This window comes from Thermobia domestica, chromosome 7 (assembly GCF_964235325.1).
Source record: "Thermobia domestica chromosome 7, izTheDome1.hap1.1, whole genome shotgun sequence".
Lineage (NCBI taxonomy): Eukaryota > Metazoa > Arthropoda > Insecta > Zygentoma > Lepismatidae > Thermobia > Thermobia domestica.
The window spans coordinates 66698592-66725305 of NC_137460.1; the positions used below are offsets into that span (position 1 = coordinate 66698592).

General features: G+C 35.0%; 1 protein-coding gene across 1 annotated transcript in view; it reads right to left on the bottom strand.

The window, feature by feature from the left end:
* The window catches only part of LOC145690180 (FK506-binding protein 15-like), a 112822-nt gene that overhangs the window by 39744 nt on the left and 46364 nt on the right, over positions 1-26714 (bottom strand). Inside the window, exons 10-13 of the mRNA XM_081764816.1 lie at positions 22920-23198; positions 18356-18564; positions 11341-11494; positions 1749-1866 (exon numbers count right to left, since the gene is read on the bottom strand). Of these exons, the coding sequence (XP_081620942.1) occupies positions 1749-1866; positions 11341-11494; positions 18356-18564; positions 22920-23198 (760 nt within the window). The remainder of the gene's footprint in view (positions 1-1748; positions 1867-11340; positions 11495-18355; positions 18565-22919; positions 23199-26714) is intronic.

A 26714-nucleotide genomic window follows, 5' to 3' on the forward strand; every position in this document is an offset into this window, starting at 1 on the left:
CGATTAAATCACCGTGCTGGTAGAAGGAAAGGCAGAAGGAAAACCAGAAAGAGATCAAGGATAGGATATCTAAACGCAGTTGCGAAGAAGAGGCCTTATCAAAGAATAAAACAGCTTTCCCAAGCAAAAGAAAAGTTTTAAAATTTCCATGTTACCCATCAACCTATGGTTGAGGTGAACAAGAAGATCATATAGACATGATGTTGAGTGTAATTAGATGAATTAAATGAGGTTCTAATCATCAACCTTGGAAGCTATCTGGTATTAGTTTAAGTTTCCACTGAAGAAAGGTGCTGATACGTCCATACACTTGTCGAAAACTGATATGAAAAACAATATAAAGGAAACAATTTCTTGCATTCGTGTATGCAGTTCTTTAACTAAACCTCTTTCTCCTCCATCTTTTTATCTGGGTCGCATTCCAATCATTAGCCCCACAAAGTCCATCAATAGTTCCAGTACATTTGACACTCATATAACAACAATGATAGTTAACGTTAATATATATATATATATAGAGAGAGAGAGACAGATAGACGGAGAGATAGGTAGATATAGATATATAGAGATAATGGTAATTTATGTGGCCAAGATATACAAATTATTGCAATGTTTGAAACATATGAACGAAGTTGATCTGATGCTGCGAAGTTCAAGGTAAGTAGGTGGCCAATTTACAAAGTAATATATAATTTACAGTACAAAAATTTATCGGTTCCATCAAAATAAGAACAACTTGCACCAAATGACGCCTTGTTTTATGGTTTTACGGATACTAAGCAAATATTCATGAAAACTTATACGTTCTTCTTTCAGAACATAATGTTACATGGCTATATATATATGTTCGTATATCATTACCCTGCTTCCGTTGACAAGCTTTTAATTTATGAAGGTTACTACCAACAAAGGCTAGCTATACCCACTTACTCTATTCTTTTGTTTTAACTCAAATGTTTATGCAGCTTGCTTTTCAATTCTGAAAGTGTAGAAGTGACAGTTGATAACGTAATTCAACCAGAAGTAAACACTATACAGAAAACAGAACAGGAACTAACAAATGAGTACAATAGCTACAACACTATTAGCTCTTGGGAATAATAGTAAAACCGACTTAAGTTTTCCTGAATATTTTATTCTATACTCACTGTAAGCTTAATTGAAACCTAGGTAAACGTCCCACAATCAATTTTATCTTACACTAAATACACCTCCATCAACATTACAACACTTCTATTTGAACACATTCCTACTCACTAATTCTCAACGAAACTAAGTATGTGCTTCTTAACTTAATCTATTTCTCCCCAATATTGATTAACTAAACAATCAAGAACATAAAGTAATAATATAGTATAAGACGTTTCAGCTGCTTTTCCCACTGAAACTATGGAGACTGTGGCTCCGCCACTCAAGGAAGTTGGGTACTACGAAATACTAAAAGCAAGAACAAATCAAATCATTCAGAGTGCGTGAGTCTGATAGAATTAGCCAATGATACACTTAGCTACTGCCAGTAGCAGACAATGCAATTAGTTACAACTCTAGCCGGTAGTGTCGCAGAGTCACTTTTGTTGCATTATGGGAACGATTTGGATTTCCATTAGGAATATAGGGAGTGGTTCATCAGGGTAATCAGTGATCAAGAACATTGCTATTGGGAAGGTAGCAATACTTTATCCAAGAAGGGAATGTACGAATGTCAGTAGTGGTAACTACTTCAAAAATATGTAATTTCTTTAACATACCTCGCTCGTGCTCTTGAACACATTTTAATTCTTCTTCCAAATTTCTTACTGATTGCTTATATTCTTCGGCTTTTTCACTCGAATCACTTTCTTTCTTCTCACTCTTATCTAACTTCATCTGTAATCACAAAAGCGTTTCACCATTATTTGAAATGTATTTTCTTTCTTTCTTTAAATTAAAAAAAAATATATACGTACCTTACATGCTTTAAATTAAGAGCAGCCTAACACTAAGGCTTTTAAGAAACTTCATGCGTGAAAATTAATATTTTAAGTTATTGAGGAGCGATAGCAATATATGCACTTGTCACTTCCATTTTCTGTCATACTGCTAAACTTTGAATAAATATAATTTCGCTGTTGATTATGATACTTCTATTCCATTCGTGGGCATTAAATTTCCTTTAAGAAAATCATGACGACGTCAATTAACTCCACACTACAATATGCTTGTGCACTACGTTAACTATAATATAAATATAATACAGTGAAAAATGTCTATGTTTGCCACCATCGCTTCCATTGAGAAGTCGGTAACTTACAGAAAATAAGAGTAATCGACGTCTTTTAGTTCAGAATATCTAATATTGCTTGACAGTAAGGTTTTAATAAGAAATACCGTGACAGTTATTTTTAAATAATATATACCTAGGTATATAAAGTAAATCATAACCATTCTGCAGTATTAAGAAAATTACTACAGTATATTTCATATACACCTTAATTCTTCCTGAATATCAGTCCAACATAAAAACACAAGCATAAGAACAATCAAAACAGAAACACATGCACGTAATTTACAGAAATATATATTATTGCGCACTACAATATTCAAACTTAAAAAAAAAAAGAAAAAAAAAAAAGAAAATCATAAATAGAATAATATATCTGCAATGTCCAGGAACTGATTCTTTTATATGGTCTTTTCTACTGCAGTGGGGGCCGTGGTGCAGTGGTAGAGCGCTCACCTCTGGTTCATGGGCTCCTTGGTTCGATCCTAGCCCGCACCAAATGAGCTTTGTGGTGGGCGAACACCGTGTGCGTGGGTTTTCTCGAGGTTCTCCCACTTTCTTGATTCCACCCTTTCATTCATTTCTCAACATCACCGTCTCCTTTATTCTAGTCGGCACAACCATGTGACGTAAAACGTAAAGATTTCATTTCATTTCTTTTCTACTGCAATATATATATATATATATATATATATATATATATATATATATATATTTTGGATAATATCCACTGTACTTCACAGCAAATCAGTAGTTAATAACAATTTTATTTATGATCGTTCATTCTATATCCTACGATTTTACTTTTATTCTTTCTGCCACATATCAAATTCTAATTTTGAACTTAGCCAGCTATTAATGAGCTACAAGTGTTCATCCCGAAACAAAAGATACTGGGTATCAATAGCTAAATAGATTCGCTACCTATTGACAAGCTATTGAAAACTTGTCAGGTACCATCGGTTGAGATGGTTAAGTTTAACCTTGAAGATATTCCGGAATTACTAAACTCTTCATTGAAGAAAGGAGTCGACATGTTGATGGACCAAACAGACAGTAAACAAATACAACAACTTCTTAAATTCCAGTTCACTGTTTCATCAATCAGGGTGCTATTCTGGTCATTGATCTCACAGAATAAATCCAGGGAATGCATACTTTTGATTTTCCATTCACAAATACGGCACAGCTGCTTGAGAAAAATAATAATAACGTGGTATTTTGGTGGAAAAGATAAATAGGTAAATTTATTATTAACATCATAGGACAAACATTGCTTCAATGCGGCCAAGTTTCAAGGCAGACAGTTTTCTAACTTAAAGAGTAAATCAATGCATGTCTAGTGAGAAAATGCAGGTAAAAGCAGGAGGCTAACTTAGAGAGGTGATCATGGTGACAGGTTTTACTTGTATATGAGAATATAAATAAAGCAGTGTAATTTTACAAGTAGAATAATTTAGCACATACAGGTAGTCGAGCAGAGGTTAGTCTTCAATTGTATGAACAGCATTGAGTTCAAAGTCAAATATTTTGATCAAGTACACATAATAAAATACATAGAACATTTGTATTATTCTCGTCTTTTCTAAAATTTATATTCACACTTGACTAACTTGTATTTTAGCCAAAATACTGCTTTTATACGCATTTAACCTTTATCCGGGCAAGACATTTTTGTAACGTAAACGGGCAACCGGGGCCTGTGAGGCCCAGTATATATTTTAAGTGCAGAACACTCAAAATTCAATGTCTGTTGCCGCATACTGTTCCGACTAAAGGTTACAATAGTCATGTGTTCAATATATAATTATGTGACAATTTGATCTAATATTTGACAGGAATTTCACTAAAGTTATACGGGGCCTCCTAGGCCCCGGTTGCCCGGTTATGTCAGGAAAAGATTTTCAAATTATTATTATTATTATTATTAGAAAAAAAGCTTTACCAACTCGATATGTTCATGATTTTAACTTCGACGAAAGATAGAAGAATTCAGTATTTTATGTCTTCGAAATATGTATGGTTATTGAGAAATTTTAGAAAAATGAAGCTACTGGGCCTAGGAGGCCCCGGTCGCCCGGATAAGGGTTAACCACGCTGAAAACTGCATCGATTCTATTGCTGGATGACCCTTCGTTCAAACGACTTACGATAAATCCAATATGTTGGGATCGTTTGCCTTTACATCTTTTCTTCAGTTTCCGCAATTCGCAGGTCAGGAGCACTGAAGGCATCGTATTGATTTACACATGTTGGAAAATTCATATTCGCTTTTAGGTCTAGAGGAGGCATCCCCAAACACTTTTTTCACGAATGTAACATTAGGAAGTGAATCCTATTGTTTAATCAGATAGTTATACGCAGCCACATTGGATTAGTGGTAGTGTACCCCATCTCTAGCATGAAGGATGCGATATTCAATCCCAAGTTATGTGAACTTGTTGTGGGCAACATCGTGTTCGTGAGTTTTCTTGAAATTTCCTCTTTGCTACCATTTTCTAGTTTGAACCTCTTCCGTCAGCATTTATTTACACTAATATTTATCATCTAATGTATTTAGCCCGCGGTGCATGAACACAGAACGTTAAAATTTAACACAATACTGACCTTTACGGGTTAGTATGGTAATGGTGATCAATAATTTTTAACTTCCCATATATATTTCTAACACCTTACTCTATTACCTTTCTTCAGACATTTAATTAAGGTCAATTGTGAAGATATCAGCTATTCAAACTATAAGGTATAGCGGTTCAGTAGCAAAAACTTAATTATAAGAATATATATATTCCAGTTTTTCAATTAGTATAACACCCGATGGAAATGTGATAAATATCTATTTTGTATTTATTATAAATGACCTTAGAGTGCATTTATTAAGCCTATATAAAATTATTGATGTCTATTTCATATTCAGGGTTTCCACGCAACTGGCAAAAAAAAAAAAAAAAAAAAATCCAGGATTTTCCAGGGGTTTTCCAGGATATTCAGGCAAATTTTCCAGGGATATCACATAAAAATTCCACGGTATTTCTAACAAAATATACCTATTCTGAAGTTATAATATGCAGTTCAGCAGAATATCATTACTTTACTGTTAATCTTTAGACCAACACATCGCTATGGCAGATTAACTGAGTTTCAACATCATCATCTTTTCACTTAGCTCCTTCACCACACTTTTCACTTCCTCTTCTTTTTGTTTTGTAGATCTTCTCATGCTGTTTGATTTTGTAATGAAAGTCAAACTGTCACACTGTTCCGCTTTTTCGGCGTATTTGTCAGCAGATTTCTGTAGTTCATCTATGTCATTTTGTAACCGTTTCTTTTTGTTCTTCAGCTCTTGAACAGCATCAGCAACTTCTTTTCTATTTTGTGATGACTCTTTCTTTGCCTTCTCCTTCTTCTGTTCTATGAATAACTGATACTTACTACGAGCACTTGATGCAGAAGCTAAGAGTTCCTTTGAAATAATCTACTTTTGTTACACCACCAACATAACTGAGTAACGCCAGCATATTATTCTTTGCGCTTGGAATGACTTCTGCTGAAGATTTTCGATTTCAATTTCCTTATTAACAGAAAATCCTCTTTCAACTGTGGCTTGCCCATGTGATAAGAGAAGAACTGGCTTCATCACCTGCAACCACAACTTATTGTATTTTCCTGACGAACCAACTTCTCTATACAGGAAAGCATCAACACTTTCTTTGCCTGAAATATGATCGAATTCCTTATATACACCGTTGTTTGGAAGAACAACAGCATCAAGAAAATCTCTGTACTCCTTCAGCATATCATCGCAAGAAGACATTCCACCCTCAATTCTATTTAAGTCTGTCAATGTCTTTAATAAGCTCGTCGTCATTTTCTGACATCTCGGCTTATCTGTTCCCATTAATTTGGGATTCGGACATTGTATGGCACGTGATAGTGGGTATTTGATAGGTGACTTTTCCAATATCTTTTTTGCAATGCAAAGAAGAAAAAACCTGCATTGAATCTTGAATTCTAGCACATGCTTTTCACTGATGGCCTTGCTAGTCAGTAACTGATCAAGCTCATGCTGAGCTACAAATCCAACATTAATGTTTTCTGGATGAGTGTAATTTACAGAATCTTGTATGTGTAATTTCAGTAGCTATGGAATATTACCAATGCTTTCAACTTTATTATTCAGAATAAATCTTCTTATTATATTTCGCACTAAATTATAAAGATCATCACAGAGGAAAGGAATCACTGGCTTGTCCACCTGATACACTGTCAAGAAATTGCCGATGTCCTTTGTGACTTGATGTTGTCAGTGGTTCCTGAAAGTGGGACTTGATGGTTTTAAAAGAAGCTGAGTTCAGGGTATTTGACGTTTTACTGCATTCATCAATAAATAATTTTAACTCTCCTTGCATCTGTAGTACTCTCTCGGCAACGGGCAAATTTTCCACCCAACGGTGCACACAGTGTTTTAATGGAAACACATGTGAGCCAGTCATTTTCATGTAATCCTCCCTTCTAGCAGGGAAATCTTGAAAAAACCTGTGCAAACTACTGAAAACTTCCATCAAATGCCACCCTGTTTTGTTCATTCCTTCTTTTACAGAATTATGTACAATGTGGAACCCACAGCTTCCCACATTTAACAAATGCACTCCTGAAGTCTGTAGCAACTGTTCCTGCAACAAACGATGAAACTTCCAATTCACATTCCATGAATACCTGAAGAACTTTATTTAGGTTCAGTCTTTCAACACAGTTCTGGAAATCTTCCAGCATCACTTCAGCTGTAGAATGTCCCATGAATGCTGAACCATAATACCGGGTTACCACCTGTAAGTGAAAAAAGTAAGTTTAAGTGCATTTGTTGTACAGAAATTACACTCTCTGACCAAAGCACTGTTTTTATTAAGTAAAAATAATAAAAACAGTGCTTTGGTCAGCTAGTTTATTTCTATCGTATACAGAGGTTGTTTCCGATCTATAGTGACGAAATGAAACACCCTGTGCAGCACCACCAAGCGGGAAGAGAAGGAAATTACCAGTCGTGTGGGCACCTTGGATCATTGACTATGTGTGACAGATGTGGTAAGTGCATATCTGGACGAATGCAGCCGTAAATAAGTGCTTTTTGGGAGGTCTACATAACTGCCCTTTCCAACGTAAACACTGCGTGCCAGCCTCTTAGAGTGGAAACTTCGCTGAAGGGCAATTGCCAAGATGCAGGGCCACCAAATAGAGCATTCTCGATAATGGCGACATGGTTTCTCTTAAGATTAGTGTAGCTTCAAATCGTCACCATAGATTGGAAACAACCTCTGTATTTTGTTTTAAAAAATAACGTAGAGTTCGTAATCACTGATATGATAACTCACAATATCAAGTTTTAATATAAATCTTACTCAAAACAGAGAAATGTGATTTTTGTCATATCGAATACTTCATTTCGCTTCTTTTATTTTAAAATCTTGGCATGAGACTAGTAATCCGGAACTTTGACTAAAACAAAGTTCTGATATCCGTGCAACTAATCCCCTCCAATCTCAATCAAAACCAATCTTCCCCAAGTTCGGTAGGACCTTAGTTATACCTCCATATGTTTCTGTTAGAGCTCAGAACATTAAGTATAAGTGTCATGAGTCTAAAGTGCCTCTGCAGTTAGTTCCTTTACTTAACTATGATTACAAATAACTAAGTCGCAATTAATAATATGGCATACTGTGTCTGTACCACTTTTTTAGCATCGTAACCAAATAACGGTGATTTCCACTATAACCAAAGCTGTTATAGTTGAGGAGATAATCTTAAGTATTACCTTTTAAAGTGTCAAAAATGGCGAATATTTCGCAGATGTGAGCCAAAAGTATGCCTAATCTAGGTTAAGTAAAGCTAGTTTAGTTACTTTTAGAAATAATCTACACATCATTACACTTAGAATGATGCGAGTATTTAACAACAAATTGGTTCTTGTATTTAAAACTAACACCTAAATTTTCAGTAACATCTACTTACCCTGTTGTTAATATCCCAAATGCGAACGTGGATATCCATCTGTTTCATAGCTGTCGTTGAGTTCAAAGTTTCATCAAAAAGCAGAACGTAACTTGGCTGTGCAGACACGTAATCTTGAAGGTGAATTTTGAAATATGGCGCCAAACCAAACACACTTAAATATGAACACTTAGTTTCACCACATGAAAACTGTTTGGCCACATCATTGGCGGGGAACATAGAGGTAAAAAGACTCGAAATGTTTTGACAAGAATTGTACGAGTAACGCGATGTCACGACTTTCATTGCCCAAAGTACTTAAGCTCGCAAACAATCGTTGCGTGTCACCTGAATGGTTGGTGATGCACTGGTGGATGGCAAATCGGCTTTACTAACTTTTTTCCGTTCATTACCTACAGTAGTTTTCGGCTGAAAAAAAAAAAAAAAAAAAAAAAAAATCTGCACTGTGCCATTTCGGTTGTTTGTTAAAGCCAAATGTTTCTTTACCCCTTCATGACTTCGAATGGCAGCCTCACCCATGTTGCAAACACCGAACACTTTTGAGCAAAGCACACATTTTGCACTGTACTTGTCCGGACCCACAGTCAGCAACTTTTTATATTATTTTTTCTTCAGCCAAGTTTTACTGAACGTGGATTTGCCTCTAGGCATTTTTTTTTTTTTTTTTTTTTTTTGGCTAATCGTTAAGTAAAATAACAAGAGAAGTATCGCTATTATTCGACCACATGAACAAAGCACAATCTATCAAACGAAGATCGCCAGTTAACTAACTGGACATTTCTTTTCCTTCCTTCCTTCGTAATGGATATTGCTCTGAAAGCGGTAGCACGCCTTTGAGCAGTTTACACGAGCGGTTGAGAAACCGTAAACGCATAGTGTACACAATGTTCAGTCTAATGCACTTTCGCTTTTATACAATGTCATTGCAGATTAAGATGTAACGTTGCCTAGTTGTTACTTCGACTACACAAAAAGATCAAAAACATGATACGAGAAGCAAAATAGTTTTTTAAATCAATACACTAAGCACAGAAATCTCTAATGAACACATCTCTCCACACAGCGGAAATGTATTACACCGAATATGGTGTATACTGTGCGTTTCCGTTTACTCAGTCGCCTTAGAATGCGGCACTGAGAGGAAAATGTCCTAGGTCTCGCAATTTTTATTTCTCAGGACTGCTTTCGTTCGCATTCTATTGCATGTAATTGCAACTAGTTAGGAAATTGAAAAAACTTCCACTTTTCCAGGATTTTTCCAGGACTGCAAAGAAATTCAAGGATATTCCAGGACATTCCAGGGTAATTTCAATTTCCAGGGTTTTCCAGGATTTTCCAGGGGCGTGGGAACCCTGCATATTAATATAACCCATGTTAATAAAATACAACTACCAAAAACATGTTTTATAAATCATCAAAAATATGTTAAACCATGCGTTTCTTTTCCACACTAGAGCAGTAGAAAATCCTGTACGTTTAAGTGTGATATAGTCTTAAAGCGTCAATGTAGCTATAACAAATTTAATGTTAAGTGATACTTCAAAATTTTTGTACCCACTTTTTATTCAAATGTATATAAAAAATTATTACTGCCTTTCTCTTTTGAACTCTTTCTATTTATGTCCTAATGATAAAACTAATAAAATATATAAGAGTCCTTTACCAAATACTTGAAGTCTATTTTTTTCTTTTGCATATATATAATGTAATTACAAAGAGATTTCGGTTTGTCACACATGCGCGTAAACACGGTCCCACCGAGAACTGAAATATTGCAAAGTGAAATGACGTCCTAAAGAGGATCAACAGCTGGGGGTAAAAGGTAAGATTTTGAGTTTATGTCATAATTTGTTTATCCCTATTGTACAGTATTACAAAGTGTATTTTCATATGTAAAAAGTTGTTTTCAATTAATTGCTAAAGTAGGTTAAATATTAACATACACAATCTGATACATTGTGTTAATTTTAACACTAACCCAATGGACGATCGTAACATCGAGAAGACTTTCGATTTACTTATTTATGTGAAGCTTCGGGATTTAAAAAGTAAAGCTCTGTGCCTTTAAATTGTACAGGTAACTCAATTTTTCAGATTTGTACATAGGCAATTTGCTTAGTTTGATCCAATTTGTCTGCGGATTACGGAAGGCGGCGAAGAAGGAGAAGAAAGCAGCTAAAGTAAAGTAGAACATATTGACTGATAGAACGTATGGAATACATGGTTCGATATAACTAAAGTACTTAATTTATTTATATTTCCTAATGCAGAATAATCTTTCCAATATTTCAATTACGTACACGAATAATCTTTAACAAGGATTAATCAGGTTTAATACACGTTGTATATTAATATCTTTAAATGTTTATTATTTTAGTATCAGTAGCTACTTCAAATTTGTATACAAAGTAATGTATTTTTAGCTTCAAGATTTTTCTTTCTATGTAAACGGATGTTAGGGGGAGTCAACTGTTTGGATTATCCTTTACATAAAAAGGGAAATTCTTGAAGTTAAAACTATGTTACTTTGTATACAAATTTCATACTAAAACAATAAGCATGTGAAGATCTTAATACATACGTGTTAAGCCTCATTAATCCTTGTTACAGGTTACTCGTGTATGTAACCGAAATTTTGTAAAGTTTATTCTGCGTTACGGAATATAAATAGGTGAATACTTCAGTTATATTGAAGTAAAACGTTTTAATTTGTATGAAACATGTAAATAGAAACATTTTAAATTACTTTTATCTTGGTACCACCAAGTTGTGAGTTAGTGTGTGTGTAGTGATCACCAACATTTCAATAACCTTTTGCTGATTTTGACGCTTCTGTGTTAAAAGAAGTAGAGTGGACAAAATTTAAAAATATACATATAAAGTCGACTTTCTTCATTAGTGTGTAGCTATCAAAGACAAATTATACTACGAATATAACAATCCGATTGTGTGTCACACACCAAATAGGTGATTGTTAGCTAAAGAACGTACATTTAAAGACTTCACAACAATTGTTGGTTGTTCGATTTTTAAGAGTGTTAACTTAAACGTTAAGTTCTTTAATACCTATTTACCTTTAGTTCATTGATAGTTGTTGTTGCGTTACTTAATTCGGCGACAAGTTTGACCTTTTCTTGTTCTAACAAAAGAAGTTTATCATTGTTTCCAGCATTGGTTTGAAACGCTTCAGACCGTCGCTCCAACATGTTCGTGCTTTGTTCAATATATCTGAAATTATACAAAAATCAACTTAAAAATACAGAATTATTTCAATTTATTACATCAAATAGAGGATTACACCGAAAGTGAATTAAATAGACGATTACTTCCCAAAATAGTTACTGCATATTAAAATCTAATTATGTTGTGCATTTACTTTCGTAGACTAAGAAATAGGTATATGACATACATTTTACGCACAGTCTGCAACGAACGGCAGTGTTGCAGGGTTCCTACTGATCTGGAGAAATCTATTTCCCTGACTTTCCCTGAATATTTATATATGAGAACATTTATTCTATTGAGACAAATAGTACTCAAATGCCCAAACGTACATTCCACTTATCTCCCATAAAATTAGGTATTATAATGGTTAGCTAAGCTGAAATTGGTGTACAATTAATGTTAGAAAAAAAAATATTTTGTAAAATTTCCGACTTTCCCTGATTTTTAGTCTTTTCCCCCTGATTTTCCTTGAGTTTTCCCTAACCAGTAAGAACCCTGTATTGTTTTCTACTCACACGTGAGCAGTGGTACTGAGAAAGACAACCGAGCTTTGACATTAACAGAAATACTTCTGGAAACATTTCTTATTTGTGGACGAAAGATAGATTTAGCAGGAACTGTCGGTCGTCGATCTTAATAAAGATATCAGATGAAGTCAATAATAGATAGTACAATTTGAAAAACGTATTAAAACAATCGTGAAACAGAATCGGTTTACGATAAACATCGTTGTAGCTGACTCTAAAAAGAAGAGAATTGAAGTACTTCCGAAGTTTCATCCCAATCATTAGTAATTATGCATGTAAACTGACTTAGGCTGCAGCAATGTGCTGAAAATTTTGAAAGCGAAAAGTTCCATCCGCATGAACGGCAGATTTTGAATTATCTATCAAAACTCAGCCAAGAATGCAAAGTATTTGAGTATCCCAATGCTTTATTTTTGAAACTAAAAGAAATATATTTCTTAAATATCCTCTGACGAGATGAAATTTTACGTTACGGATGTGAAGAATTTCAAATTCTGATCAAATATGAACCGCAACTGGTTCATCGACGGCAGGCTTTCCAAACTTGGTAGTGGTGTTGTTTATGGGGCATTCATTGTTGGTCCATTCTTGCTCTGAGCTAAAACTTTCTTCCTCTCTTGTTGATCAGTGATGAAATGACACCACATTTCAACGGCAGTATGATAAATAGTTTAAGCAGAAATCACTGGACGCGTTTTTTCGGATAGTGTAGCCCAAACGCTAGATTGGGAAAAGGGTGCCTGTGGAATGTACTCCGGGGTTGCCTAACCTCAACCCCACGGACTGTCATCGTAAATTTTGAAATCTGAATCAAATGTAAAATCGACACAATTTTTAGACAAATTCTACTTTATCTTGTCAAATTATGAGGAAATTTGTACAAACAGTCTGGGGACACAAAAATTTTACGCGTTTCATTTCCGCGAATTTGAGTTCTGAGATTGTTATATTAGAATATAGTAACTGCAAATGCCAAATAGTAGCTACACCACGATATGTGAGATCGCATAAAAAATATACTATTAGAATACGACACAAAAAGAAAGAAAAAACTGACAAATCTGGTTTGAACACGGATCACCTGGTCGACAGTCACATACTCACTCCTACTCCGCACCAAGAACGGCACTCCTTGGTGTTACACACTTATTTTAAAATTTGCCGTGCGCTATTGCCACATCATAATTTTTTTAAACTGGGATTTACAGCCGAAACAAGGCCCCGGAGGTTAAGTGCTAGATGATATTTTCGTCTTCTTTTTACCTCCAGCCATCACTCTCGTTAAGCACAGGAGCGAGGTTTAGAACACCCCATATAGACCTACCTAGGTATATAATAGAACTCTGACACTTGACCTGAAAACCTTGATATAAAGTTAATGATATACCAATTCAATCACGGCTGCTCAATATGTAATTAGTGTGTATGTTATTTTTCTTTATCTAGCAAAGCGCACGAAACACGAATGACCTCTCAAAATTTTAATGACCCCCTTAAAGACAATTATATCTACGCTTGTAAGATTGTTCTTTTCTATATGTAAAATCGATTTTTTAAAAATGTCAGCTGTAGTTTAAATTAAGGTTCGTTTATCCCATTTCATGTGTATTCACGTCAGCTACGTTACACGATTATAGAAGGAATAAGTTAGAAACGAGTTTCTGAAAAGTATCTTACGCAGTTACTGCACACTCACGGGAATAATGATATTATAATACAAAATTACAATTCGATAAATTCGGTATGCCAGAACAGAATTAAATGTTTTTCCACATGTTATGCGTAAATACATTTGCATTATCTAAAACATATATTAAAATCGCACTCCCCACTGGTCTAGTGGTAAGCGCGTGCGCTTTTCGTGTACGCAGACATTCGTTCCATTCCCGATAGCGATAACATGTTGCAAGAAGAAAAAGAAATGTAATCATTTTGTATTTCGTTTCGTAATTTCTACCATACATTTAGAATATTCACAGGTAGTACTGAAAAGTAAAAGTATGTTCAAAGCCTAACAATTCGTGGCGCAATCGGACGAAAGGGGTCCCAGCCCGTCCATCAGCCACTGTTTGAACATCATATTACTGAATATATAACTTATTCTATTATTCATATTGTGTGCGATTTGCACATTTTAAAGTTTCATATTCGTAGCAAACTTGATTTGATTCCCTCTCCCATTGTTAACATTCAAGTAATGTTTGGAAAGTAGAAATGTATTTAAATATTAAAACAATTAATATAGATTGCATTGTACAAGATAACCAAAAAAGTTCATGCCGTTCTAGAGCAATGATAAACAAAGAACAATACAGTGGACGGTAAGTACTTTTAGGTTTCGAAGTAGTCTCCATCAGCATCCAACACCTTTTGCCAACGCTCCTGCAGCTTCACAATACCCTGATAATAAAATTCGGTGGTCGTGGATGTAAAGAAGTCCGTGAGTGCGTCCACAAGTTTCCCTTATTTGCGAAGAATATCCCACGGAGGTGGTTGTCGAGGGAATGAAACAAGTAATCTATTGGTTCAAGATACGGTGAATATGGTGCATGTACGGTCCGGTGAGTTGAGTTGATTTTGAGCTTAACGTCCGGTGAGTTGACGCTTGGAGATCATTAAAAAAACCACCCTGCTGGTTTGAATTCTGTTACAGTTGTTCAGAAACTTATGTTCAACGTCAAAGTTTCGCTCTCAGCATTGTCAAAACGTATGTAAAAAGTAAGGTTTTACTGGAAGTAGAATGTATGGTAATTAGTTGAGTTGATTTTGAGTTTAACGTCAATTTTAGCAGCGAAACTATATGAGGCGTGGACTTACTGATTAACGTGGAATCCGAACCACATGCAGGAATCGAACCCGGGGCTCCCACGCCAAAGGCGCGTATGCTAACTGCTTAGTCTGTCATAAACTCATTTATTCATTATTTTGGCTGTATGCAGTTCAAGCAGTTTAATTCTCTTTTTAATTTAAAAGGACTAGCATATACTAGCAGACGACGTTTCTATGTGTGAGTGTGTGTGTTTTCTCATTCAGAGAACGCATGTGGGTGTTGTGAGCTTGATCAGCACTTCTTCAGCCAATCATAGCCCTGTCCTCTCTTACGTCACTTAACGCGTGAAACCCACGCGTACAGCGAGAGCCGAAGAGATTTAGCGGGAGGAAAACTACTTGGCGCCGAAGAGACGAATGAACAACAGCTTCTACTACCCTGCTGCAACAAGACATTGTGTAATCATATTCTGCACTTAATCGAATCGAATTATTTTTCACATTATAAGAAACATCCATACATATTATTATCACAATTATTATCTCCTAATTTAAAGTTATGTAAGTATCAATATAATTAAAATTTCCCAAATCGATTGATGAGTATTTTCTGCGATTGTGCATGTCATCTCCTATGCCTCGTGGCTGTCTATTTGAGTACATGGTGCAAAATTTACTTTTACTTATTATTTGTGTAATTTGTTAATTTTCGGAAATATGATGCTGAATCTTTTGCCTTTATAAAAAGTTGTACGTAGAATTTTTGCTTATGTGTAGTTGGCGTTGAAAGGAGTTTTCTTCGGATAACTTGTTTCATCGTCAACGCTCGAGCAAACATCCTATTTACGACTATATAATATAATGTTTGCTCTATTTGGACCACCATCCTATGGAGTAAACGTTATAAGTCACGGAGGAGCTCTGCACGTTCCGGTGAATATGGTCTCGCAGCCAAGTTGCTGAAGGGTCTTCCAATCCTCTTTGCCATATGTGGCTTAGCATTGTCGCCAAAAGTAAGCACGTGATCAAAGATAGGTTTGTTCAGATGCTGAGTGAGCAAGGACAAACAGATTGCCATTCGTTGTTCCTTGTTGGCTGCCGACAATGTGTGGCGTACCCACTTGCTTAACTTGTATGCCTCCTCTATCCCATGCAAGTGCAGTCTGACTGTTTCAGCGGAAGTATAGAACCTTTCTCCAAGTTCATCACCTTTCTCCAAGACTACTGTCATCCTCGATGGTTGCTTCCAGGGTCTCGTTACGCAACATATGTGGTCATCCACGGCGAAGTTCATCTGAAAGGCCCACATCTTCCGAACGGAATTTTTGGAACCGAAACTTCATGGTGCGTTCGTTTACGGCATTCTCCCCAAATCCCTGGAATATGCGGCAATTTGATGTGGCAGCTGACAGTCCCACTTTAAAGTCATACAACAAACACATGCAAACAAAGATGTTTCGATACCTCAATTTCTCTTCAATAGTAGACCTCTGTATGTACGCAACGAGCCTGTATTACTGAAGATCGATGGTCAGACTAACTTTTAAGCGCTGAACAAGCACCTGCGTCATTTCGTTTCCTCTCTGTGAGCGCCTGCGTCATTTCGTTTCCTCTCTGTGAGCGTACGATTAACGGGACGTGAAAAACAGCAAGAACGTTTTGGTTACGTTGTAGAATACACAATATCTTACACGGAGTCAGCTTAGGCTGAGCGCTTGACCGCAGAATAGCACAGACGTCACTGAAACGATGGCAAAGGTGATCATCAATATACCATAATAAATTATCAGTAGATATACTACACACTTTATGTGTAATACGTCCTTGTTCAAATAAAAAGATCTAATAGGCTTTTTTTTTTTTTTTTGTGTGTGTGTGTGTGTGTGTGAGTGTTTTTTTTTTTTTTTTACCTTTTGTGGCTCTCAGGAGAGAGCTAGGGGCTCCGAGTAAACAAGGTTCCGCAGATCTAATTGAGAAACAAAACAAGATATATTAATCAATTCAAGGAGGTTCGTTGTTATGGCTTCTAACAAGTTTTAACTATTATTCTTCAAAACAATCTATGATTCAGGAGGAGAGTCAAATATTCTCCTTCTTTATATCCAATGCCTGATTGCGGGAGAGGGGAGGAAGAAAAACCCACTTCCGCACCGGAGATACGAAGAGATTTATTACGACGATGATTATGTTATGCATTGCTCAAAATGGTTCGTATATTCAGTCTGATATACACCGACACTATTTCCATTTAATTTTCATAGCGGTACCGTTATAGGAGTTTGTATGTATTAAAAATATACAGACTATCGGCGCTAGCGATTAATATTTCTCGTTTCGAGTACTACTTATCGAAAACTAAGGAATGATAATCTTAAAGAAATGGAAAGAAAGGGAAAACCGTTTGTTCTAATCCGAGTACCATTGTATTGCATCGAAGTATTTTTGTATTGGAGAGACGATGAAAATCGCCAGTCGTTGTTGGGTTTTGAAACCATTTTATTATTCCGAAAACTGAAAATCGATTTCCGTTTCCTAAACCGAAAAACCGGTTTCGATTTTTGAAACCGAAAATCGATTTTTAAAAGAATCGAAAACTGAAAATGTCATGAAACGTGAGCAGCACTAGTGACAACGTGAAGTAGTCAAGGATGTCATTCCAACTTTTGTCCAGAGCGCCCTTGTCCGAATTTAATTTTCGACTTCTTCGCTTGAATAAAAAGGATTTCGTACACTTGTCTTTTGTGAACGATGGGGATTTTTAGTTCTGAGTGATGAAGAGGAGTTAGTTTTATCACGTTGTACTTCCACTTTATTACTGTTGTACTTTGTTTCCCTTAGATGTTCTTGAAAGACTTGATGCTGAAGCATGTATTTGGCATCAAAAATATGTTCTTTCAGTCAGTGTTCCTTTCCACCTTGTCTATGTACGTGTCTTGGCACGTGTATTTGAAACGAAGTAGGTTAGATAAATTACAGAACTTAATAATAATAATAATAATAATAATAATAATAATAATAATAATAATAATAATAATAATAATAATAAAAACAAGAAGAAGAAGAAGAAGAAAAGAATACTCTGTAGTTTATGCAGATACTTGACCAAGGAGTTGAGGTGTTCTGTTTTTTGATTCTCTGGAATGAGTTGTGAGTTAGTAAGACCAGCTGTCACATGCTGTCATATGGGTAATAGCAAGAAATGCAAATGACAGCTAGAAGCAAATGACAATTTGCTTCAGCTGGTCTAGCAGCTCGCAGTCCACTCCATCTTATATCGAGGACATTGCAACTGAATTCACTGGCAAAGCCTTAAGAACAAAAGAATACGATGTGATGGTGATGATGATGATGATGATGATTAATAGAAAAAAAGAAGTAACACCTCTACTAATACACCACATTTTATTTAAATCTTTATTGCCATTAAGAAGAAAACTGTACCGAGTAATGCCAAATATCAGTACTAATTTGAAAGCATTTGAATTTAACTTAAAGTAACATTTGTTTTCTGACACGCACTGACTTAAAATGAGCACCCTAATGACGAAGAGATTGCTGAAATACTTACTTTTGACTCTGTTGAAGCAACTCGAACATTTTCTCATTTTGTTGTGATAACTTCACAGTTTTCTCTCTTACTTCATCTTTTAATTTCTCGTTTTCATTCACTATTTTTTGGATGCTGTACACTAATTCAGATGGTTCTAAACCTCGAACAGGACTAGATGTGTACAACTGACCCGGTGCTACTTGATGGTTAACCAGAACGTGATCTAGCTATAAAAAGAAAAAAAATAAAATAAAATAAAACAATTATAGGATGGCAATAAAAAAAATAAACATAGGTACATTACATTTGTCTTGTGTAAGCGTTCAGTAGCCAGTTTCTTTTCCTGTGGTTCAGGATAATATTAGCAACTCGGGAGCTAGAATGAACAAGTATATTGAGAATATAGAGAATAACAATTTGGAATACCATACTTACAAGAACTGAATAATTATATAACTTCATTATGAAAGTATTTACTTACACACACCAAGTAATATTCCTCCAATATGAGCCACTCTAACTTCATACAGTAACAAACACACAAATCAAATCCTTATTAATTTATTTTAAGTACATTTTGTACTGCCATTTTAATACAGTTTCTAATTGTTGCTTACTAAAGACACGAGAGGCAAAAATATAGAGGAAAACTCTTACATTGTTTTCTTTAAATTTCATATTTCTTTATTCAACAGGAGTATTCTGCGTTATTTTGGAGGTGTAGTTACACAATAACGTATATTTTTGTAGTGAAATGTATCTCTCAATTCACTTGCGATACGACAATATTTGTGTCATCATTTTCACTTCTCTTGTGTAAAATGCTCTGTTATCATCTTCAATATTATTCATATCACTGACATCAATTTTCGAGAGGATACTCTAACCCTGTTTACTAATTCAGATACGTGCTAGCCATTAAAAGTAGGCAAAATATACAAATTACCAAGGAGATACGAGTATAAATACAATGTAATAACATAGTGAAGTGTTCAGGCAGTGTAGTCATCTGTGTTGATAAATGCAGTTCCTGTTAAAACACTGCGATGTGTGTACTTAGTTACTTTTTTTCTTTTTTAAAAAAAGAGGAACAATTGGAAAATATGATCGTACATAGACAATAGCAAAGTATTTGTCAACAAAATTGTAAGTTTTCAACATAAAGCAAATGGAGGAAACTTCGGTAAAAGCTAAACTTCTGGAACACCGGTTACGAAAGTGAGGAGTCAACATTAGCTACACTACATAAAGCTAGTAATAATAAGAAATGAAATTTAGAAAAAGTACAGTAATTTGTACTATATTACTGTAAGTGATACTATTCAAATGAGAAGCTACAAAAACCTACGAAAAACGGGAAAGAGAAAAGAAAAAAAATGAACATGACTCCTTTGTAGCTAAATGGTTAGTGTTCGCGCTTTTGGCGCAGGAGAGCAACAAGTTCAGATTCAACGTTGAACCGTAGGTCCACGTCTCATATGGACTCGGTGCTGAACGGAACGCTAAACTTCACATCACCCAGCTAAAAACTAACCGGTTACGGTGCAGAAAGGACGTTGCGTTCTAATTTTAATGGTTTCGTTCTGATGATTTCGACATTATTACTTTCTCCACCAACTTCATCACAAAGTTAGAAGAGGGACAGAATGGGGTCGGTCTTTTTCGATCCTATATCACGTTATTAATGTTCTAAAATATGATATCGGACTGAAGGATATATTTTCTTGCAGCTACGACGACCTTACGAAGAAGACAATAAAATCTCTGAAAATAATTTTGTACAATTCTACATCAAAGTACTTAAGGTAAGTTTTAGTGATTCTTTTTTTTTACCATGTCAGTTTCTTTCTTTCAATTAAATTTATCTTTTGTGACATCTCAAATTTCTTAACCATTCATTTAAAGTGCTCTAATGAAATAGGCAGAGAAAATGAAGTCCTCGAAATCATGAACAACAAAAATATTGAAATTACAATATAACCACGGTGACTGCATAAACTATTTATTTTATTTTCCAAGAAATAAAAGCTAAAAAATGCTTAGTCAGAAGTAGTTTCTATTCTTTGGTAATATATATCGGTTATTTTGCTGCAATCATCCGCCGGTTTATTGTCACACGTTTGTTAAATCCAAAACGTTCACATTATGAAGACACTGCTTCATTTAACTAAGTTGCATGATTTTGACAAACAGTGACGCTTGGAGATCATTAAAAGAAACACCCTGCTGGTCTGAATTCTGTTACAGTTGTTCAGAAACTTATGTTCAACGTCAAATTTTCGCTCTCAGCATTGTCAAAACATATGTAAAAAGTAAGATTTTACTGGAAGTAGAATGTATGGTAATTAGTTGAGTTGATTTTGAATTTAACGTCAATTTCAGCAGCGAGGCTATATGAAACGGGACATACTGATTAACGTGGAATCCGAACCACATGAGCTCCCGCCGGGAATCGAACTCGCGTCTCCCACGCCAAAGGTGCGTATGCTAACCGCTTAGCCACGAAGGAGCTCATATGGTAATTAATTACATATGGTAAGAACCTTGAAAATATTTATACTAGTAAACAATAGCTTTTTGAGGCTTGACAGTATACAAAATCTTAAATCCTTGTGCTTCTTCTTTTGTGGTTGGTAATGACAGTGAAAGTGTCGATGATATTATTCTATATCTGTACAGAAAGCCAATTTAGGAATTTAATTCCTTCGTTTGAATGAAAAAGGTTTCTATACCTGTCTCTCTCTCTCTCTCTGAGGGATGAAGATTTTCTGATTACTTCCACTTTATCGGTGTCGTGCTATTTCCTTCAGATAACCGACACTGGAGTATCGTTACGTTGGCTTCACGAATATATTCTTCCAGTTTATTATGCGTATTCGTTTTCGTCAGTTAAGTGTCTTAACATGTACAGTCTTATTTTAAAAAGATGACCACCCATCTTGTTTTCAAAAAGCCATATTCTGGCAACTGTATGTAGTACACTTACTTTTTTTTGGCAGATCTCAATTGGCTAAAGAAAAATCCACATTTGTTTAATTTTAACAGTAGATAACAGTACAGAGTTTTACAATGAGAGGCGAGTAGCCAAGTTCTTTGAACAAGGTTGTACATGAGATTTTATAGATACATGTGAAATCCAGCGGATTCCATGAAGCAATCAATGAAGCAATTTTTATAACTTGTTAAGTTTTTTTTATGTTCTTTGAGGACACTACTGCCGCATTAAAATTATGTTTCTTCAAAATTTTTTGTAGCTTGTTTGAAACCGAATGAAAAAACGACATTTTTATCTATTTTTCAGAAGCAACACTTATTTTGATTTTGTCCGCTTTGAATGATATTCAACCTGTGTATCCTTTATCATTTTTAATTCCCAATGTTTAATACAATGTTAAAATACATACATGCAAATTCAGCACACAAATAGAACAAAGACTAACATTCGGAAGAATCTGTTCCAATGATAATAACAGAACAACTGAAATCAACTTTATGTTGAACATAGGAGGAAAATTTACTCTAATCCAACCAATAAAACTACAACAGGCCCTCAGCAGGCATAATTTTAACACAGCATAATGCCCCGAAATAACATGGAGAGTGACAAAAATGTCTTCATTGATTTACTGGACTCTGCACGTGTCTATGAAGACTCATGTACATGCCATACACGATACTTATATAGGCATGACAAAAAGAAACACATATACATTAGACTGAAAGAACATATCCGTGATGACAAACACAACGATGCACCAGCATCGGTCTTTTCACAACATCTGAAATATTCAAAGCAGAGCATCGATATAGTGGAAGTAATCAAAATGTTTCTATCATTCTTGGAAAGACAGACATGCAAATGAAGGAATCACTATTCCGAAATCAGTCCTCTCGGTAGAAGTTGGAATAAAATCACTGACACTGACAGTCGTTATCAATGTCAAAAGAGAGATTTAAGAGATATAGATATAGATAGATATATCCTAACTATATAAAACTACATGAGCTGACATAAATTATTGAGCACTTCCTGTAGGGCTACAATGATTAAATTTGGCGTAATTCTAGCTTTTTGGAACTAACCCAAAGGAAAATTGCCAAAAGTGATGATTTTTAAGTTTTAGGTTGTTTAAAGAGGGGATGAAGAATTTCCCCATGTTATTTTAAATGGACTTTTTTTTTTTAACTTATAATCTCATGTTTTAGGTACTTAGAGATTTAAGATCTATATACTATGATGTCTCAAGAAGTTAATGTTTTCGACATTTAACGTGATTATTTTGAACAACCTATAACAATACAGAAGGATAAGGTGACTGACTATATTTTCAGTTCATTTAAATTATGTGTGTTTTGTAGCAACGAAATCGAAATACAGTTCTACAGAATAACTGAGGAAATCTAGGTAAACAATTTAGTTTTCACTCTTAAAAGTATGCACACGATGCGAACTTTAACCTACTATTTACTCCCTAATTACTTAAGAGTAAACAAGTAACTCCACTGCCATTTTTAAACTTTTGGTTTCAGTTTGCATATTTACACTTGAATTATTGAGTAGCAGACGATATCAAATACTTACTTTTGAAGACATTTGATCTATTTTATCTAAAACTTTATTCACAGTCATTCGCACTTCACTATTGTGAGTTCTAGCTTCAGACATAAACACTGGAAGCACATCACTTGACTGTGATAAGGTGGTAACTGGAATAGGTTGAGCACTTAATGCATGAACAGGTAGCGGTTGATTTGTCATTGTGTATGGCTGTTGTATCGAGTACGAAGTCTGTAACTGTTGAACGTATCCGGCTTCAGGATGTATCTGCTTCATCCCCATTCCCATGGCAGAAGTATTTGACTGCAATTTAGAAAATGAACATTACCATTATCCTTTCACAATACACTGTTATTCATAATTTACAATCATAAGAAGTACCGATTCATATATATAGACAGATAGATAGATAGATATATCCTAACTATATAAAACTACATGAGCTGACATGAATTATTGAGCACTTTCTGTAGGGCTACAATGATTCAATTTGGCATAATTGTAGCTTTTCGGAACTAACCCAAAGGAAAATTGCCAAAAGTGATGATTTTTAAGTTTTAGGTTGTTTAAAGAGTGAATGAAGAATTTCCCCATATAATTTTAAATGGATTTTTTTTCTTTCTTATAATATCATGTTTTAGGTACTTAGAATTGGAATAAAAACTTGAAATTCGGTATGCTTGTACGTTTTCGTTAGTGTTACCTAAGTGAATCACCAGAAATAAAAATTTCCAACTGTAGAATGGTTTTATGGGGAACTGAAAAAATTTTTCCCATGTTATTTATATGGGACGTCTTCTACATCCCAAAATGTTTAGGCACTTTCGGCAGGATTAGAGTATGAAATTTGGCTTGATTGTAGCCTTTCAGGACTAATCGACAGGAAAATTGCAAAAAGTGAATATTTTTAATTTTTTAGGGGTCTAAAGGGGATGAAGAAATTCCCATGCTATTTAAATGGGCATTTTCTTGAGATACAAAATATTATCTTTTATATAGTTAAAACAGGAAAAGAAACGATAGAATTATGGGTTCCAGAGATGCGAGACCTTTGGCCGAGAAGAGACAATGTGTGGAAGCTAAGCCCCCGGATGGGCAGATTCAGGAAATATGAAGAGCAAGTTCACAAAATTCACCGTTGACAAAAAAGCCGATAGCCAAGAAATGCGAGGCCGTAGGCCGAGCACACTCGGGGGACTGGGGGCGGAGCCCAAAGCTAGCCAAAGGCTAGTATATCCCTTTGGGGATTCTATGGTACAATTTGTACCATACGGGTGTTTCATGGTACATTGCGTTATAACTCTTCTATTTGAACTTTTTCGTCCGTTTTTTTATTTTATTTTATTTTTTATTTTTTATTTATTTTTTTTTTTTTTTGCTTTGTTGTTCAAGTCCAGAGGCATTGTAGAACACGTTACGTATGGTTTCACACCTTCCCGCGTCCAGACATAGGAGGTGATGATGTCATAATTTTAAAATATATATTTTCTCTTATGAAGCCTATGTTCATTATTTTCTGGCGGGCTTATTTTTGCACGTAGAAGCTTGAAATTTTGCACAAACATTCAGTCCACCGAGTAGTATTTGACAGATTTTTTTTTTCAGATTTCTGCGTTAAAACAGGGGGGGGGGGGGTTCAAAGGGGCTAAAAGTTGAAAAAAGGGATATTTAGACCAAAAAAATCCTTTTTTCGGAATTTTCCCGCCTTAGACACATGATGGAGACATGTGAATGGTACCGCCTGAAAGGCAGTTCTATTCTGAAGAAAATGTTTGGCGGATTATAGTCCTAGGGTAAATAGAGATGTTTCAGGATTTTTTTTACCTGAGATCATGGTGTTTTGCTGTAATTTGGGGCAATGTGGGAATTTTTGATAAAATTTCTCCCGCCCTTAGTATTCAAGATAGAAACTTGAAATTTGGTACACACATTCAGTATACCAAGTACTATTTATCAGATTTTTTGAGATCTCTACGTTCACACAGGGCCGTTCCAGAGGGGCCCAAAGTGTGAAAAAACTTCCCTCTGATATTTTCCCTTCGACATCATTTTCCCTCTTCTGGTATATGGTATGAGCATGCAAGTGGTACCATTTGACAGCCAGCTCCATTCTGAAGAGAAAGAGGTATGAACCATGACCCTAGGATAAATAGTGACGATGCAGTAGCTGCTTGACTGAAAGTCTCGAATTTTCAACATAGATGAGTTTCGGCCCTGGGATGGTTTTTATCATTTCACTTTGACGGTGAAACTTAAGGGAGGGGTAAGATATAAAAACGATCCCCGCGACTTGGGGAAGGAGAAAGATATATATAAACGATCGAAAATGACCGATATTAGTGTTGAATCCATAGTTTTCGGGGTTGCTGAGACGAACAGTGACACTTCTGATTCAGTTTAATTTCAAATTCAGCCCTTTATGTTTAAAGTGAAACGTATTTTCCCCGTATAAAGAACAGGCATTCTGCTAGTACAAAATATCTTTCAAGTTTCTATCAGAGAGATCGCCTAATCCTGGTTTGTCGCAAGGAAGGAATTAAATATCAAGGACAGTTTGCAAAGGTACCCACCATATAGCGACAGTGTTTGCCCAAATGATTCTATTAAAAGAAGAAACATCTGGGTTTATTGAACTTTATATTACCTAGGTAGTATATTATTGGTACAACAAAGCTGTCGCATTGCTTTTATTATTATTATCATTTTTTTTTAACGAGAGCTCTGGACTTTTGTTGAGCGAATTCGATATTACTAAAATATCCTACGCAGAATACTTAAGAAATGCAAAGAGTATTCTAAGACCATCATGAAATTTTAAACGTATTAAAAGAATGGAAAGAATTCTCATCTCAATTTAAAACATTAAAAACCAAATTAATGTGCGGATTATGATTATACTTGAAACGATGTATAAATGTACTTACAAAAGTATTTAGTTATTATTGGTATTATTATTATTATTATTATTATTATTATATTATTATTATTATTATTATTATTATTTAAGTTAGTGTACATGAAAAACATTTTGATACTGTGTGCAACTCAGACATGTGGCCTGAAGGAGTATTGTTTACAAGGTTCATGGGACGTTTGAAGGATGAAATAGTGGTACCCATGTCGGCAAGCGATCGGAATGGAAGAGAGCAACAACAGGTAACTAATGCATAATCAATTCATACGAGATATTTACAACTATACTATCAAAATTCTAATGGTTTGAACACAAATGAAAAAGAATTTACAGATGAAATAAGTTGTGAGAACTATGATTTTTATTGTATAACAGAAACGTGGTATAAAAAGGAAAACTGTTATCTTTCTCAAACCTCTAGAAACTACAGTATGATACGAAAAGATAGAAATCTAACCCTTACAAACAAGTCTAAAGGTGGAGGGTGTTTACTCTTAATAAAAAATAAATATTCTTATGAAATCCTTAATCCCCCTGACGAATCCTTAGACATTATTATAGCAAAAATTTTAATTCCTGACAGTACCCCATTGATTTTATGTTTAGATTATTTCCCTCCTGACATGTTACTTCAAGATTTTAGTAACTACTGTGATTGGCTATGTTCTTTTGTATTGACGAAAGATTTTAATGTAATTATATTAGGAGAGTTTAACGCAGGAGGTATAGATTGGATTTCAGATAACATAACAACTGATTATTATTCGAAGAAAAAAGGAGAAAAAATATTTGAATTAAGCAATATTTTAAATTTAAACCAGAAAAACACGTCATATGACCATAGTAATCCAGGAAGAGTATTAGATTTGTTGCTAACAAATTTGGATAACAGTTCTATGCATTTT